Genomic DNA, 16,595 nt, shown 5'->3' with positions numbered 1-16,595 from the left:
ACACTTACTAAACACACATTGGAAGGGGGCGCTGTTTACTACAACTTAACTGCCCTTCTGCTGGAGAATCATCTCCTTTATCTACGAGCGCTTATCAGTGGCATTGACCAAAACTCGGGATAGAAAGCTACAATAAATAACAATGTGGACGGTGTTTACAGGAAAGACAAAGATTACATTGTTTGTTTGTTTTTCAAAATAATGAAAAGTGACTTACAAGAAGCCAGGTCTGATGGATCCACAGTGCAGGAATAATTCCTCTGAGTTTGCACGGAGACTCCTCTGTCTGATTAACAAATAATCTCTATCAGCACATTATCCTGCTCTGTTATTTAGCCACGTTTCGGCTCCTCTGCTCAGTCTGGTTTAGTCAGGAGGATAACAAAAACAAATTGAGGACAAATAAATCCGATTTTGAGATTTGGATTTGGGCGTTTTTCTTGATTAAAAGTTGTTTAAAAAGCCAGGATTGGGTCCATTATAATAAAGTATCAAAACCATTAGTGGTCTAGATTTTGATATATTTTAGGAAATATAGCCTTCTCTTCCACGTGCCCAGCTTGTTTGTGGTATATGGAAACGAAACAGATAGCGATATTCATCAAATAAATCAAACACACTGAGTAGAAAGGTCTGATAAAAATTAACATGAAAGGCATGTTTCAAATAAAAGCATGGCACATTGACACCATTATCAACTTCATCATTAAACAGTCCCAAAGCAGGCCACAACAAAAAATGCAGATTTGCAAGAAAATCAAGGAAAAGTGTTAATTTGCAAGGATTAATATAAAGCAATGCCGCAGAAAACTGAGATGTTATAGAAACACATCTTCCCTGTCTATGAAATGTTGAAAAAAGACGCAACATTGAATGACACACCATACTGAGGAGTTCATTCAGGAATATTATAGGACTGTAATACTGAAAAATACCAGTTTGATTTCTCTTATATTGCAATAAGAATAAACTCATGTATCCTTAATAAGCGCACCGGGCAACACAGTGCGCAAAAACGCTAAACGTGTCCACATTCAGCCAACCTTCCGCTCCTAAAGCCCCGCAGAGGAGCGTCTCTTTGTACCTTTTTGCTGTCGGGAAGAGCCTTGCCCCCTCCCGTCAGAGAGTCGGACCTGTTCTGTCCCATGGTCCCCTGCTGCGGGGACATGCTTTCCATCAAGACTATAGACATCCACGGGACCGAGCGCGCAGACAGTATATTCCCATGATACGAATGTAGGTCCAAAGGTTTATCCAGCAAAGAGAAGAGTACGAGCCCAAAGAGTATCCATGATGGATAGGAGGTGAATGGTTTCTGTTTCTGCTCCTCGGTGTGTTTCTCTGTGTGTTTCTGTCTGAGCGCAGTTTGCTCTGAGCGCACAGACTCCAGTCCGCCTCAACTCACTCTGATGTTGTGAAGTCAGCGTGGACTAAAACAAGCGACTTCCGGTTTTGCTTCCAAAGTAAAACTGTGTTTAATTAAAATACCGGACAAGACAGAAGCGATTTGACACATGTTAGTAGCCTCGTGCTCGTTAAAATGTTTTTAAAAAGATGTTACAATGTTACATTGAAGCCCTAAACTGAAAATGCCCAAAGCTGGAGCAAAAACAGTAACTTCCTGTGTACCCAAAGGCCTTAAGCGGTTCTAGACCAATTTGACAGGGGGGGCCAGGCTGGGGCCAGTTATTTTCTGAGGGGGCCACAATAAATGCAGGACGAAAAAGACAAAGACAGGATGAAGTAATTGCGCATAAGAAAACAATGCAATACAGTTATTGGTATTTGTTTCAGTACACATATTTATTTCAGATACTTATAGCCTAGTTACAGTTTTTACGCTCTAATGGGTCCGACTAGAATGACAATTAGCGTTAGTTCCGCCTATTCCGTCAGCCATTTTCAGGGGGGCCACAGGGGGGTCCAACGTCAGTGTTAGGGGGGCACTGGCCCAAAAGCAGATGCAGTAGGCTACATGATACCTTTGTAGTGAATATTGACCATTAATAAACAGCTCCTGTCGCGTTTCTTCGCGGTCAGCTGTTATTAAACACTCTTCCCCTTCGTTACAAACAAAACCAGTGATCTGCAGGTTCACAGGTGATGTTAATTACACGGTGACGTAATCACACTCACGTGCCCACGGCAGTAACATAGTAACCCAAACACATCCATTGCCCCCACAATAACACCAATATCTCGTTTTAAGAGATGTATTGGCTTAGTTTATTTTTGTGCTAGTGTAATGTGATTTGTTTAGCTCTACGTCCAGGCTGATGGAAGTAGGCAACTGGAGGTAAAACAAAAACAACTATGCGCAATTATTTTTCCAAAGATCAATACAATTAAAGAAGCAAATAAATGTAATGAAATCTCATTAAGGTTCACTCTGTTTTATCTAAGACCCTGAGTATTGACTTTGCATGATCTGTACACTCGTCACTTTTATTTTGAAGGCATGGCTAACTTCTGGTCACTTCCTGAAATGATCCTCACTCTTGACACAGCTCATGTATCTGAAAGCATGCTTTGGTTTAACTCCTGAGCTTGTCTATGTATTTACAAGTGTGAGTTTTTATTTGAAGGGCCCATCACATGTTTTCCATGTGTGGCAGCCGGTGCTATAGAAGCTGTCTGTTCTCCTGCGGTCTGCAGAGGGTCGGCCAGGTGTGAGAATGCACTTCCAGAGCCAAGAATAACATCACTGATGAGGAGGAATGCACTCAGTATTTTTTTTCTGCATAGGCATGACGCATGACTCATTTTCTTTATAGCTGGAGCTACAGTATACGTTACTGTAGGAAAACATCCAGAGAGGGGGGGAGTGTTGACTTCTAAAAATCTGAAGGCAAGGAGTGAACATACCTCCATCAAAGCTGAAGTTTAACGGATTTTTTCACCATGCAAACAGAACATTAGCATTTGGGGGTTCACACAATTCAAATGTTATATAGATACCTGAAGGGTTTCTTTGTAAATCCATTTAGGTTTTACAGCTGTAATCGATTAAGTTAATAATAGTCAGACTGAGCAGCTTGCATTGTTGTTATGTTAAAAAAATATTGCAAAAGAAAAGCTCTTTAGCTCCAATATTAAATGACCGAACAGAATAGCGTTTGGGATTACATCTTTGTTTCTTCTGGTTTCACATAATTAAAATATTCTAGATACCTGAAGTGAAATAACTATTACAAATTAACGGTTTCTTTGTAAATCCATTTGAGTTCTTCCAAAAAAGTGAAATGTTGTTTGAAGACATATATGGGCATATTTCGGCTGTTTATCTGCTTTAAAATCTGTTTTAAATCCTTAAATAAAGTATTAACCTGACAGGATTATTTCCCACTGCAGCCTTTTTTGTAGGCCAGTATCTCCTGTGCACAAACACAAAGGTATGCAGCAATTGTTCCATCTTATCTATCTCCAGAAAAGTGGCATGCATAGGATGATAAGAGCATTGATAAAGCTCGACTATCCCCTTTGATCATGAAACAACAGCCGAGAGGACTACTGTCTGTTTCTGTCTGTTTCAAAAAGTTGATGCACAGACAGCTGCATTCTTTCTCTCTGCTAATCATCCTGTCATCAAGGGCCCAGCGTGGCCAAGTCACATTTGTTCTTGAACTTCAAATGCACTTTTAGGGGTTAAATGACTTGTTTTGTTTCCAACTTTTTGTCAAGAGTAGCCCGTCTGGAGGGATCCAAAGCAAAACAAAAAATTGAGGGTGTGTCAGAAATGTGGTTGGAAACGCCGCTGGTCGACCACGACTTGGCACTGTTTTGTTTCTACCTCCTCTTTGTTTCCACGCTGGAAGATGCGAGACTAAAAAGTGTGTCTCGGAGTGTGTCTTTCTCTCAGTATCCATGGCAAAAAAGCAACACATGATTGAAAAACACAAACTTTATTCAGCCCGAAAAACCCCTAAGTGGGTCACACACATCGCTTTCAGACGGAAGCCAAACGCTCACAGATTCCCCTCATGTCTGACTCAGCTTGGCAGAGTGGCTTCAGGTCAGGGAGGAATGGGGTTCTCCCCTCGGATGAAAGAAATAGAATCAATATGTGTCCTTGTGAACGTCATCTGACATTTAATTTAAAAGTGTGTCTGAAAGGGAATGTCACGCCTGGAGAATCAGGGAATTGAAAACGTGAAGCAAAGGAGAGTATGGAAGTCGATTGCGAGAGAAAATGACCTGGGGAGAGATCTGTTGTTGCTAGTTTGGTTTTTAATTATTATGTTTTGAATGTGAAGCACTTTTACAGTAAATGCCTCTGTGTCTTAAGATGTGCACTTTGAGCAGTTTCTAACCCATGATGGAGTGGAGCAGGGGAAAGAAGCTTTGACCTATATTCCTTACTCAAAATTAGACGGTTACTCAATCACACTTGGTAATACTTAACATACTTTTACAGTAACATAACAAAAACATAACTATCTATCATAAAGCAAGTTATGCTAACTGATGCCTTAAGCACATCATCGGAATTTAAGACGAACAATTGCTGTATATTTTTCTGGTAATACTGTTGTTTTTCCTCTGTACACGACTTCAAAAAGTATTTTTTCAAAAAATCTTCACATTTCATTTCATTTCAAACCTTTATTTATCCAGGTGTATCCCATTGAGATCATTGATCTCTTTTTCAAGGGAGACCTGCTCAAGTAGGTTCCACATGAAACATAAAAACACAAACAGAACAACAAAAAGGACATCATACAGCATCATTACAGGGGATTAAAATTTACAATAACTATCCACATGAGCAGGTACCAACAGCTTCCGATTGAGTAGCATCCAACCAAGCTTTAAAAACATTTAGTGGCACCAGATTGCTCAGTTTCCATTTCAATTGCAGACTATTCCAAGACAGTGGAAATGCATCTACAGTAAATGCTATCTTCCCTAAGACAGTCCTAGCAGTTGGATCATTTAATAAAACCACAGCGTGCGATCTCAGTTAGTAGCCACTTACATTTTAAGCCCTGAATCAATAGACTGTATTTGCTTGTTCTATAGATGTGCATAATGAATATTCCTCAGTGCCTAAATGAGATTTCAATGTTAATTTATCATCCATTATAACAGCAATCTTAATTCAGACACTCTTTCTATGCCCACACCATCTACACAAGATTAAAATACATGTTTATTTTCTGCTTCTGGTTTGGGTTGCACTTTGCACTGTAAACACAAGGACAAATACACCTTTACACGCTTGCACTATTCATAGCTGAATATCTATTTAAAGAGCACTCTACCCTTCCCTCTCCTTTGAAAACAAACACACATGTACAGGGAGTGTATGGCGAGGACATGAGGACATGATGAGTGGTTTATGAAGCCTTTTTGCACAGAGGATGGATGTGTGACGGAAGACAGAGATTCCTCAGGCAGACGGGGAGTTGCTGTGACCCAAAACAGAATCCACAACCACTGTTTCTACTTTGAGAAGCCAGACTTCCACGTTGCCTGCCAAAAATAAAGACCCACTGCTTCCCTTTTTTCTCTGAACAGCAGAATCCAGAGGTTTCTGGGCGACAAATGTTTGAGGTCCGAGCCTTAAAATTCTAGGAAAAATTACGTGGGTTTGCATGTTTCCGTTGCCTTCTACTTTTGTGTCACTTGCAGTCATTTTGTAGAGAAATACACAGCTCCAGAACACTGATGAACTCTACTGGTGCGAATCACTTTTAACTGTCTTAAATCTGATATGTCTGGTGTCTCTCCTCCCTTGTATTTCCCAAAAAATAGAACATCTCTTCAGAAATAAGACCTGAATAATATAGCAGTGATGGCCAATGAATATCCGAACGTTCCCTCCAACTTAAAGACAGTTTAAATTATTCGTCTGTGTTTTCCAAACGAGCAATATGAATATTTTCTGCTACGTTTTTTTCCCATTTGTCAAGACCTGTGTTGAGCACATTTCTTGAAAAATGTACTTTAACCTGTTAAGCACTGAGCCTGTTTTTCAGGTCTCAGGCTTGAAAATGACATTTCCAGATCAAATGACCATAACTACACTTCTAAAAGGGGGAAATTAATAATCTTTTTTCTCAAAGTAATGATAAACCTGTGAGTTGGATGTAAAAAAGTCAGAATCAATATAGATGTTTTTTATTTTAAAGAAAATTCAGATTGAACATAGTAAAAAAAACTGTAAATGATAGTGTCCGTCCAAAGATTCTTCTTTACTTATAGTGAAAACTACCCTTGGTAAAGTAGACTAAAAGCTTTAGGAATCCAAAGTACAACATATAATAAGTACCCTGTATCAAGATTGAAGCAAAACAAGTGACCTTTGACCTTTTTAGAGAGGTTTAGCAAAACAAAACTCCACCTCTGAGGTGATTTGGGTGGAAATGGCCGTTTTTATCGTTTCTCTGGAACCCATCGGTCGGTTTTGGTGATTGGCATCTCTTTTTGACCGTTAGAGCCAATAGAATCGAAGGGGAATTTCCACATACACACACACCTTACCATTGAGAAATGAGAGCTATGCGCACTTTTTTTTGCATGAGAGCGAACCTATCTCTCGCTCTGACATCTGGAAACGGAAAAGCAGGTTTATTGCTTATCGATTATCAGAAATCATTTGAAAGGGACACAGACACATTGGATATGGATTAACTTTCAACAGCGTTTTTATCGTTTCAATGCCATTGAAGACCACTTTTGACCAGACAACGACAAAGGTAAGCCATTTTGACGTTTTTAGCTACCTAGCGCCACATGTTTTGATGTCTGTTCTTGTTAATATCTTCACAAGTTCTTATCATGGAGTGATAATGTAGGTACCGATCGATTCTGTGTCTTCTCATTATGCTAATCAATGGGTTGGACGTGCAGCTACGATAAGTAATAAGGGTGTTGTGAGTGAGTTTCTGTGCAGTAATGCGTTAGCATTTTTTCGGTCGTGGCTAATTCAGAGGAGAGCGTTAGCTTTGTGGGTTTGAAAAACCCACAAAGGCAATCAGCCACACAACTTGTTAGATTACTGTATACTCAGCTCCATATTATGAGTAACTGCTTAATACAGCAGACAAAGCAACCTTACATTGCATATACAGTTGCAAGAAAAAGTATGTGAACCCTTTGGAACTTCCTGGATTTCTGCATAAATTGGTCATAAAATGTGTTCTGATCTTCATCTAAGTCACAACAATAGACAAACACAGTCTGCTTAAGCTAAAACCACACAAACAATTATATGTTTTTATGTTTTTATTGGACACACCATGTAAACAATCACAGTGCAGGGTGGCAAAAAGTATGTGAACCCTTGGATGTAATAACTGGTTGACCCTCCTTTGGCAGCAATAACCTCAACCAAACGTTTCCTATAGTTGCATATCAGACCTGCACAACGGTCAGGAGGAATTTTGGACCATTCCTCTTTACAAAACTGTTTCAGTTCAGCAATATTCTTGGAATGTCTGGTGTGAATCGCTCTCTTGAGGTCATGCCACAGCATCTCAATTGGGTTGAGGTCAGGACTCTGACTGGGCCGCTCCAGAAGGCCTATTTTCTTCTGTTGAAGCCATTCTGTTGTTGATTTACTTCTGTGCTTTGGGTCGTTGTCCTGTTGCATCACCCATCTTCTGTTGAGCTTCAATTGGTGGACAGATGGCCTTAAGTTCTCCAGCAAAATGTCTTCATCAACTTGAGAATTCATCTTTCCGTCGATGATGGCAATCTGTCCAGGCCCTGAAGCAGCAAAGCAGCCCCAAACCATGATGCTCCCTCCACCATACTTCACAGTTGGGATGAGGCTTTGATGTTGGTGTGCTGTGCCTTTTTTTCTCCACACATAGCGTTGTGTGTTCCTTCCAAACAACTCAACTTTGGTTTCATCTGTCCACAGAATGTTTTGCCAGTAGAGCTGTGGAACATCCAGGTGCTCTTTTGCAAACTTCAAACGTGCAGCAATGTTTTTTCTGGACAGCAGTGGCTTCCTCCATTTTATGACCAATTTATGGAGAAATCCAGATAATTCCAAAGGGTTCACATACTTTTTCTTGCAACTGTATAAGACACGCAAAGCACATTGAATTGTGAGCATTTACAGTTGCATTAATGTAGAGACCCTTTTCAAGAAATTTAAAAGTGAAGACTTCTCATATTTCCACTGTTTTTGGTCTTGCTGAGTCCATCATCTGTTTACTCCCCAGAGATGAACGTATCCAGCCTTTAAACCCTCTGAGACAAACATCAGGGGCGGTCACACCGAAAGAGAAGGCGGAAACTTTAGCATCACTCTCCTCCACCGCCACTGTGTCTCTGTGTCTCTCACTTTGTCTAAACATTGTGGGCAGCGAGGCGGATCAGGCCGTGGAGACATGTGGACAGACGGAGCCAGGCTGGGTGAAGCAGACTGAGACAAAAGCTTGCGGTGAGAGGGAGGGACTCAGGTGGACGAGGACATCTAAACAACATTAGATGGAGATGGAAAGTGTGGGTTAGCTGGCCACGACCTAAACCAGACATTGCTCGGGTGGAATGACGCTTTTTTTGTTTTAAGTACTTAACAGGCGGGTTTTCATTACATCAATGTCACTTTAATGTACGGAGAGTTGTCAAACTTATAAATCTATTTCTTTCCTGTGTTTTGAGGCTTTATATTTGATTGAATCCGGTTTTAAGTACTACATAACAACAATAGCTTGAGGATTAAAGCCACTTGAAATCAGCTAGTTCATGTAATAATCTATCATCATGTCATGTTAGAAAGTTTAACCAAAGTTATTTCCAGTTTCTGTCATTGGCTGACGGATTTGGCGTTTCTTGAAAAAGGAGCTGAATGTGCGAATGGGTATCCTCAAAAATACATAGGTTCTGCCATTTTGCATCGCCGAAATGTTTTGAGAAAAAAATAAACAGTGCTAAGATTGAACAATGTTTTTCCAACAGAGAAATAGTATGAGGGAATAAGGAAAAGGGACGATGGTATTTACTACGACAAAAATATATAAAACACATGATAAACAGAGTTAAAAATGAATCTGACTGTTAGCATCATTACTATAATTTTAAAATCTATCGGTCTGTATCATAGTCGCATTGCAAATTATTTTGACCACAATACTCGTTTAGTGAAGATCTGATATCTCAGATCCTTTACAGATTTTAAGCTTGAACAGATAAGACCAACAACTATAAAGGTAACGGGACCCTCTAAGTTGCTATTCCATCAACATGCTCTGATTCTGTTGTCTTAAACCCCACCCCCCTGAATCAGACACACAATCACACACACACACACACACACACACACACACACACATACACACACACACACACACACACACACACACACACACACACACACACACACACACACACACACAGATAGGCGATCATTCAGTCAGTCAGACAGAGAGAGATACTGAGACAGAAATCAGAGAAACAGACCGTCTGAGCCTTGCTGTTGCCTCGTTGCATCTGCTCTCTCGCTGGGTGCGCGCGCACACACACACACACACACACACACACACACACACACACACACACACACACACACACACACACACACACACACACACACACACACACACACACACACACACAGGGACCCCTCCTCCACCTTCCAGACCCTTTAACCCTGCTAATCTGATTAGCGCTGTCTCCCTACAGAGTGAGGGATGCTGTTGCACGGTGCTTTATGGTTGTTGTTGTTGTTGTTGTTGTTGTTGTTGTTGTTGTTGTTGATGTTGTTGTGACTGTATGTCACTGTGTCACATGCAGTGCATTTAAATGTGCACATTACAGTACACACTTGCAATAATACACATATCTATAAACAGATTCCCTACTATATTAATTATTTGCTAAGCTATTATTTAATAAAAAAACATTTTTGATTTGGCCTAATGAAAACATGCGGGATGCAGCGGGACAGGTTAAGATATTTTCCCCCTCAAGGCTGACAGGACGGTTTGGTTTCAGAGGAGGGGTCACCGCAGGTTCAACTGAATGGGGTTTCCATGTGAGAGCAGCAGGGGTCCCGTGTGAGCATGCATGGATTAACCAATCAAAAAGGGAATTAGCTATTACTGAGATTTGTTTGGGACATGTGGCCATACAGTGTTGCTCATATTATTAAAGTGTAATTTATCAACTTCTTCTAAGTGTTCGTAAAACTCAAAATTAGTCTAGTATTCTGCTTTACCTCATTTTCCCGCCACATTTACCAAAACAAAAAGCTATGCTAATGTTGTCCTCCTCTAAATACCTCAGGAGAGTGAGTAAAGCAAGCTATTCCAGATTTGCTAATGAGTGAGATATCCTACTTGACAGGACCTGTCATGTTGCAGTAACTCCACCTATCTCCGAATGATGCAAGCATTGAAAAGAAGTGTTGTTTCGGATATCAAGTATTTTCCAAGTGTTTATCATGCTCTAACCTCTGTTTTTGCTGGACATTGTAAAAACATGTTTTTAAAACACATTGACGATGAAGAACATGTCAATGAAGCTCATCTGAGGATTAGTAATCAATATTCTCTTCTTCTCTCAGGTAATTACGAGCACATGAATGACACCGTCTCACACTGTTTCTGAAGCACCAGAACTACAGGCTTCTCTCCTGCAGGCTGACCCTCGTGACCCCCTCAGCTAAACAATGAGATTTCCAAACAAAGGCCATCTTCTAATTATCTGTTCCCGAACAGGAATCAATCATGTTTCACCTCCAAGAATGTTTCAACAAACATTTAACAGCACTGTGCAGCTAAAATCTTCCGCAACACTGCAAAACATGTCGTTTCTTTCCAAAACTAACAAAAGATAATCTCAAACGACCACAGAGATCGCTGCAGGGTGGTTTCAGTCATCAGAAAGCATGTTGTTGTATAGCAACGATTTCCAGTGAGATAGAGGGTTCAACAGTTGGTGTGTCTTCTCTTTTAAATGTTTGATTGACAAAATGTTTGTATTTATTGACTAACAGTGTAAAGAATCTCAGAATTGAATTGTTGGTGTAATCACAGTGGAGCCTCATGCTGCCTGCCGACCTGTGTATACATGTATTGCATTACTGACTGAACTGATGTTTTGAGTTATGTAAACATGTCAACATGTCTAAAAGCTTATTCTATGTAAGTTCATGCAAAAAGAAAACCTTTGGGCAATGACAACGACAGGTCCAAACAAAGCTCGTCCTAAAATAAATTGAGAAACATTCTTCATCAGAGAAAATGTATTTATGTTTACTCAATTAGTTCCCGAAAGGCAAAAGACTTGAGTAACAACTGAAAAGAGAGATGCTCCTGAATTAAAATGATTTGGCTTCTGAGTACAAAAGAGTCCTGTTTTCCACAAAAGCTGTGACAGTCCTGTATATAATATCACGGACAGCTGGACATCTCATGCAGGTTGACCTTCCTGCTGTGGATCAGCTGGCGATGCAGAGAGAGCAGGAGCTCGCTCTGGCATTTTCTAAATTACTTTGATGTGTCCTTTAAACCAGTGGTTCCCAACCTGGGGGGCATGCCCACCTTGGGGGGGGCGCCAAAGATCGCAGGGGGGGCGCCAGGCCTCAGATGATTTGAGGCCAAATATCATATTTAGACTTTTTTTTTTTTTACATATAATTGTAACGCAATACATGAGTGTCACTAAAAGCCTTGTCTCTACATTACAATAAAATATAAAAAATAATTGATTAATTAATTTGAATAACAATTCAAGTTAGTAGCTATTAAAGGCATAAAAAGACAGAAATGTATAATTCTTTCTCTAATAGAAATGTTTCTTCTGCCCGTAAAGTGTCCAAACCGGGCTTTTCTGGATAAGCGCATTTTTAAAGCAGTCATTGTCCATGCCGGTTTCAGTTGGATTATTTGTCACAGTTGCTCCGATCAGATCGGTCTCCTCCATTTTGTAGATTATTTACGACTTTTGAACCCACATCGGCAAAATCCGGCTTACTTTGAGCATGTGTTTTAAACAGTTTAATCCCTTTGTGAATTGTTTCCACTTCCGCCGTCCTTTAATTTCTTCATACAGCGGGAATCCAAATGAATTCATCCTGAGTTCAATAACCATCAAAGTCACTCCAATAGTGCTCCTTAATTACGCTTTCATCCTCCTTTAACAAGACACTTCACATTCAGCTAGTTTGTGACAGTAGTTGTAGCATTTTTGAGTCTTTTAAACTTTTAATTACTGCTGTTGCCCCCCTTGTGTGTGTGTGTGGGGGGGGCGCAACTACCAACAGGAGTCATTTGGGGGGCTCTTGGGAAAAAAGGTTGGGAACCCCTGCTTTAAACCTTTGAATAGTGATGGGTAAGAGCTCTGCTGGACATCAGTGTGCACGGAGCCGCATCCGTTTTTGTTGCCATTTATTTATCAATCAAACTGCTAAAGATGTGCTGTTTCCAGTCTCTCAGACGTGCCAATTATCTACTTTTTTCTGTTTTATGTCATTGGAAATTAAACATCTTTGGGTTTATTATCTTGAAGATGTTACTACGAGATCTTCTTCATAATTTGTATAATTTCACCTTATCAATACTTGACTAGGGTTGTTATGTGTCGCAACTTGAACTTGTGCATTGTGTTACAACTTTGAGGAATCGTCCCCACTGCTCACAGTTATTGTTTGAACACATACTTTAGTCACTCATCGACATCCATCCGCTCAATCACACTGCTCCCCTGCTAACAGCCAGCCAAGATAATAATGTTACTAACCAGACAACATCCATTTGTTTTATGTTCATATCTGGTCATCAGCTGAGCCCTCTGAGGGGTTTTAAACCTCTGACCTCATCAGACCCCGACTGACAGCTTGACAAGGTGGAGCAGAGAATTAGACGGGTTAGAAAACATCACCTCCTAAAGTATCGTATGGTCTTCTCTAGTCACGGCAACAGCCTGAAAGGACATGTTGAGTCATTTAATTATAGAGTGGAGAACTTTTCGAGATGATATGTTTAATGTCCAATTTGCTTTTTGCTCCTGTGTGCAATTCTTGTCCAAGAAAATGAATTTCACAGATGTCAGTCTCACATTTTGGGCATTGCTGCACATTCCTACCTATCCAAAGGAGACTCAGCTAGTAGAGGCTTGTCTGATCCAAATAAACCACACCATGCTGCACATAGAGTGAATTCAATTCTATATGACCTCAAATTCACCCAATCTTAAGCTTTAAGCTACTTTACATATCAACTAACCCCTTGCCCTTATTCCACCTAGCTTAGCACTTTTTACTTTTGTTGTTATTTTGGTTTTACTTGCTTGTAGCGCTTTGAGCACCTGGAAAAGTGCTTTATAAATGTAATGTATTATTATTATTATTATTATTATTATTATTATTATTATTATTTGTAGGTAGCCTATAACCAAACTTTAGCTGCAAATTAGATTCATATAATTGTATTTATCAATTCAATACAAAAGTTAAGACAAAGTAAATTGGCTCTATGTTTGGAAGGATTATAGATGAATTGACTCTGCATGATACCAATAAAGGTAGGAAATACATAAAAGTCAAATGTTGTAATATAAAAAAATAATTTAAAAAAAGCCTCTAGGAAATAGAGATATATTTGTGGGTTTCTAGCATATAGAAAAAGGAAGACATTCTTTGTTTGGTTATGTTCAAATGTAAAGAAAACCCTATAATCCTGCTTCTGTTCAAAATGTATGTAAACACAACAATATATCCCATGTTTGTTTGTATAGATGGATGTCGTAGTCGTCATTATCTGTACAATGCTTTGGCCATACTGTATTATTGTCATGCCAATAAAACAATTTAAATCAAATTGAATTGAACTGAGAGAGAGAGCACTTTGTTGCTCTGCAGGAGTCAGACGGAAGAAAAGCGTTCAGAGGAGGAGATAATAATAATAATAATAATAATAATAATAATAATAATAATAATACATGGGACTTTTATAGCGCTTTTCATGAAACTCAAAACTCAGTGGTTGCATGCAGTGTTGAACAGGGGGGTTTTGAGTGATGTTTTGAATGCGGTGAGGGAGGAAGAATCTCTGATGGATTGGGGTAGTGAGTTCCAGAGGGTGGGTGCAGCAACGGAGAAGGCTCTGTCGCTCCAAGCCTTGAGATTGGTCCGGGTGGGGAGGGCGGTCAGGAGGTTGACAGTGGCAGAGCGGAGGGAGAGAGTGGGAGTGTGTCTGTGGAGGAGGTCAGCCAGGTAGGATGGGGCCAGGTTATGGAGGGCTTTGTATGTCATCAGGAGGATTTTGTACTGAATTCTCTGGGGGATGGGGAGCCAGTGGAGCTTGATGAGGACGGGGGTAATGTGTTCACGGATTCGGGTGTGGGTGAGTAGACTGGCGGTCGGAGTTCTGGATATATTGAAGTTTGTTGAGGATTTTTGCAGGTGAACCATAGAGGAGGCTGTTGCAATAGTCCAGACGGGAGGTGATGAAGGCGTGGATGAGGGTTTCGGCAGCAGTGGGAGAGAGGGATGGACGTAGACGGGCGATGTTTTTGAGGTGGAAGAAGGCTGTCTTTGTGACCTGTTTGATGTATCTGTTGTAGGAGAGGGTTTGGTCAAATATGATGCCTAGGTTCCGGATGTGAGGGGAGGTTTGAACTGGGAAGCCGTCAATGTTGAGGGTGAAGTTATGGGTAGGTGTGTTTTTTTTTTTTTGTCCAATGATTATTATTTCAGATTTATCGCAGTTGAGTTTCAGGAAGTTAAGTTGGAGCCAGGATTTTATTTCAGTGATGCAGTTTGTCAGGATGGAGTGGGTAGCAGTGGAGATGGACTTGGTGGAGATGAGAAGCTGGATGTCGTCGGCAAAGCAGTGGAATTGAAGTCCATGACGGCGGATTATGTGACCAAGGGGAAGCATGTAGAGGGTAAAGAGGAGGGGGCCGAGAACTGAACCTTGAGGGACACCTTGGGGGAGAGGAGCGGTGGGGGATTTGCAGTTATTGATGTAGATGAACTGGTTTCTGTCAGAGAGGTATGAAGTGAACCAAGAGAGGGCAGTGCCGGTGATGTTGATGGTGGTTTCAAGACGGGTGAGGAGGATGGAGTGATTGATGGTGTCGAAGGCAGCGCTGAGGTCAAGGAGGATGAGGATGTTGAGGTTACCAGCATCGGAGGAGAGGAGAAGGTCATTTGTAATTTTGAAGAGTGCGGTTACGGGACTGTGGTTTGAGCGGAATCCGGATTGAAAAGTTTCATAGAGGTTATTAGCAGAGAGATGATGCTTAAGTTGTGACGCTACAGCGTGTTCCAGAACTTTTGACAGAAAGGGTAGGTTCGAGATTGGTCTGAAGTTATTAGGGTTGTCAGGGTTTAGTCCGGGTTTTTTCGGAATAGGGGGGATAGCAGCTATTTTGAGGGACGGTGGGACGGTGCCAGAAGACAGGGAGGAGTTGATTGCTGTAGTGATGAGTGAAGAGAGAGTAGGAAGGCAGGCCTTAACAACGCTGGAGGGGATGGGGTCCAGGGTGCAGGTGGCAGTTTTCATTCATGTGAGGAGATCAGAGAGGTCAGTAGGGGAGACAGGGGAGAACTGGGACAGGGGTTGGCAGGATAAGGGGGGGCAGGTGGCTTGAGGGAGAGCTGGTGTGGTAGTGGTTAAGCTGCTGTAAATGTTGTCTATTTTGCTTTGAAAAGATGTGAGAAAAGAGCTGCATTTGTCTACTGTGAATGACTGAGTGGTGGTGTCCAGGGGGCTGAGGAGTTTGTTTATTGTGGAGAAGAGTGTTTTGGGGTTTCCGGAGCCAGAGTGGATTAACTGAGAGTAGTAGGTGGTGCGGGAATGGGAGAGGGCATCTTTATAGTGCTGTAGGTGGTCTTTGTAGGTTTGAGAATGAATTGTGAGACCGGTTTTATTGCGGAGTCTTTCAAGTTGCCGGGCACGGGTTTTCATCAGACGGAGTTCAGCGGTGAACCAGGGAGCAGAGTGGGTGAAGGAAACTGTTTTGGTTTTTATGGGTGAAGGTTGGTTAAGGCAGGAGGACAGAATGTTGTTGTAGTAGTCAGTGAGATCAGAGGGGCTATGGAGTTCCACAAAGGGGGTGGTGGGATATTTTTTCAGAGAGGGAGGATGAGAGCGAGGCTGCTGAATCACAGCTTAATTTACGGAAGTTGATTTTGCATTTTTGCTTTAGTGGTGGGGTGGGAATGTTGATGGTCATGGTGATGGCTAAGTGGTCGGAGAGGAAGAGGTCTGAGCCAGACAGATGGTGAAGGTTTAGTCCAGTCGAGCAAACAAGGTCCAGAATGTGGCCACGGTTATGGGTCGGAAAGTTGACATGTTGAATGAGGTTGAATCAGTTAAGCATGTCCATGAAGTCTGTAGTTATTGTAGAGTCAGTGGAGTCCATGTGGATGTTGAAGTCACCAAGTAGGAGGACTGAGGTGGAGAAAGAACAGAGCTGGGTCAGAAATTGAGAGAAATTAGAGAGGAATGATGGGTTTGGTTTGGGAGGGCAGTAGACAACTGCCAGGACTGACTGTGTGTGACCAGAGAGTTTAAAAGCCGGGTGTTAAAATGAAGGAGCAGATGAGATGGGGATGAGGCTGGTTTTAATGTTCTGTCGGTGTATTACGGCAATTCCACCACCTCGGCCCTCCGAGCGTGGCTTATTTATGT

The 16,595-nt window shown here is 41.3% G+C and overlaps 1 protein-coding gene and 1 long non-coding RNA gene across 3 annotated transcripts in view; one reads left to right on the top strand and one right to left on the bottom strand.

Moving 5' to 3' along the window:
- Positions 1–16,595, bottom strand: part of LOC307030201 (rho GTPase-activating protein 20-like) — a 63,974-nt gene that overhangs the window by 35,961 nt on the left and 11,418 nt on the right. Inside the window, exon 1 of one of the 2 annotated variants that reach the window (XM_079666490.1) lies at positions 1,085–1,365. The exons of the other annotated variant lie outside the window; for it this stretch is intronic. Coding sequence (XP_079522616.1) covers positions 1,085–1,192 — 108 coding nt within the window. The 5' untranslated portion in view covers positions 1,193–1,365. Of the gene's footprint in view, positions 1–1,084; positions 1,366–16,595 lie in introns of those variants that run through there. 2 annotated transcript variants of the gene reach the window in all.
- LOC307030362 lies at positions 6,550–11,544 on the top strand. Its single transcript, XR_013805630.1, has 3 exons — positions 6,550–6,698; positions 8,175–8,395; positions 10,520–11,544. It is a non-coding gene; the product is annotated as an uncharacterized lncRNA (long non-coding RNA).

Source organism: Notothenia rossii, assembly GCF_949606895.1.
Source record: "Notothenia rossii genome assembly, chromosome: 2".
Lineage (NCBI taxonomy): Eukaryota > Metazoa > Chordata > Actinopteri > Perciformes > Nototheniidae > Notothenia > Notothenia rossii.
This window is presented reverse-complemented; position numbering and strand designations above follow the sequence as displayed.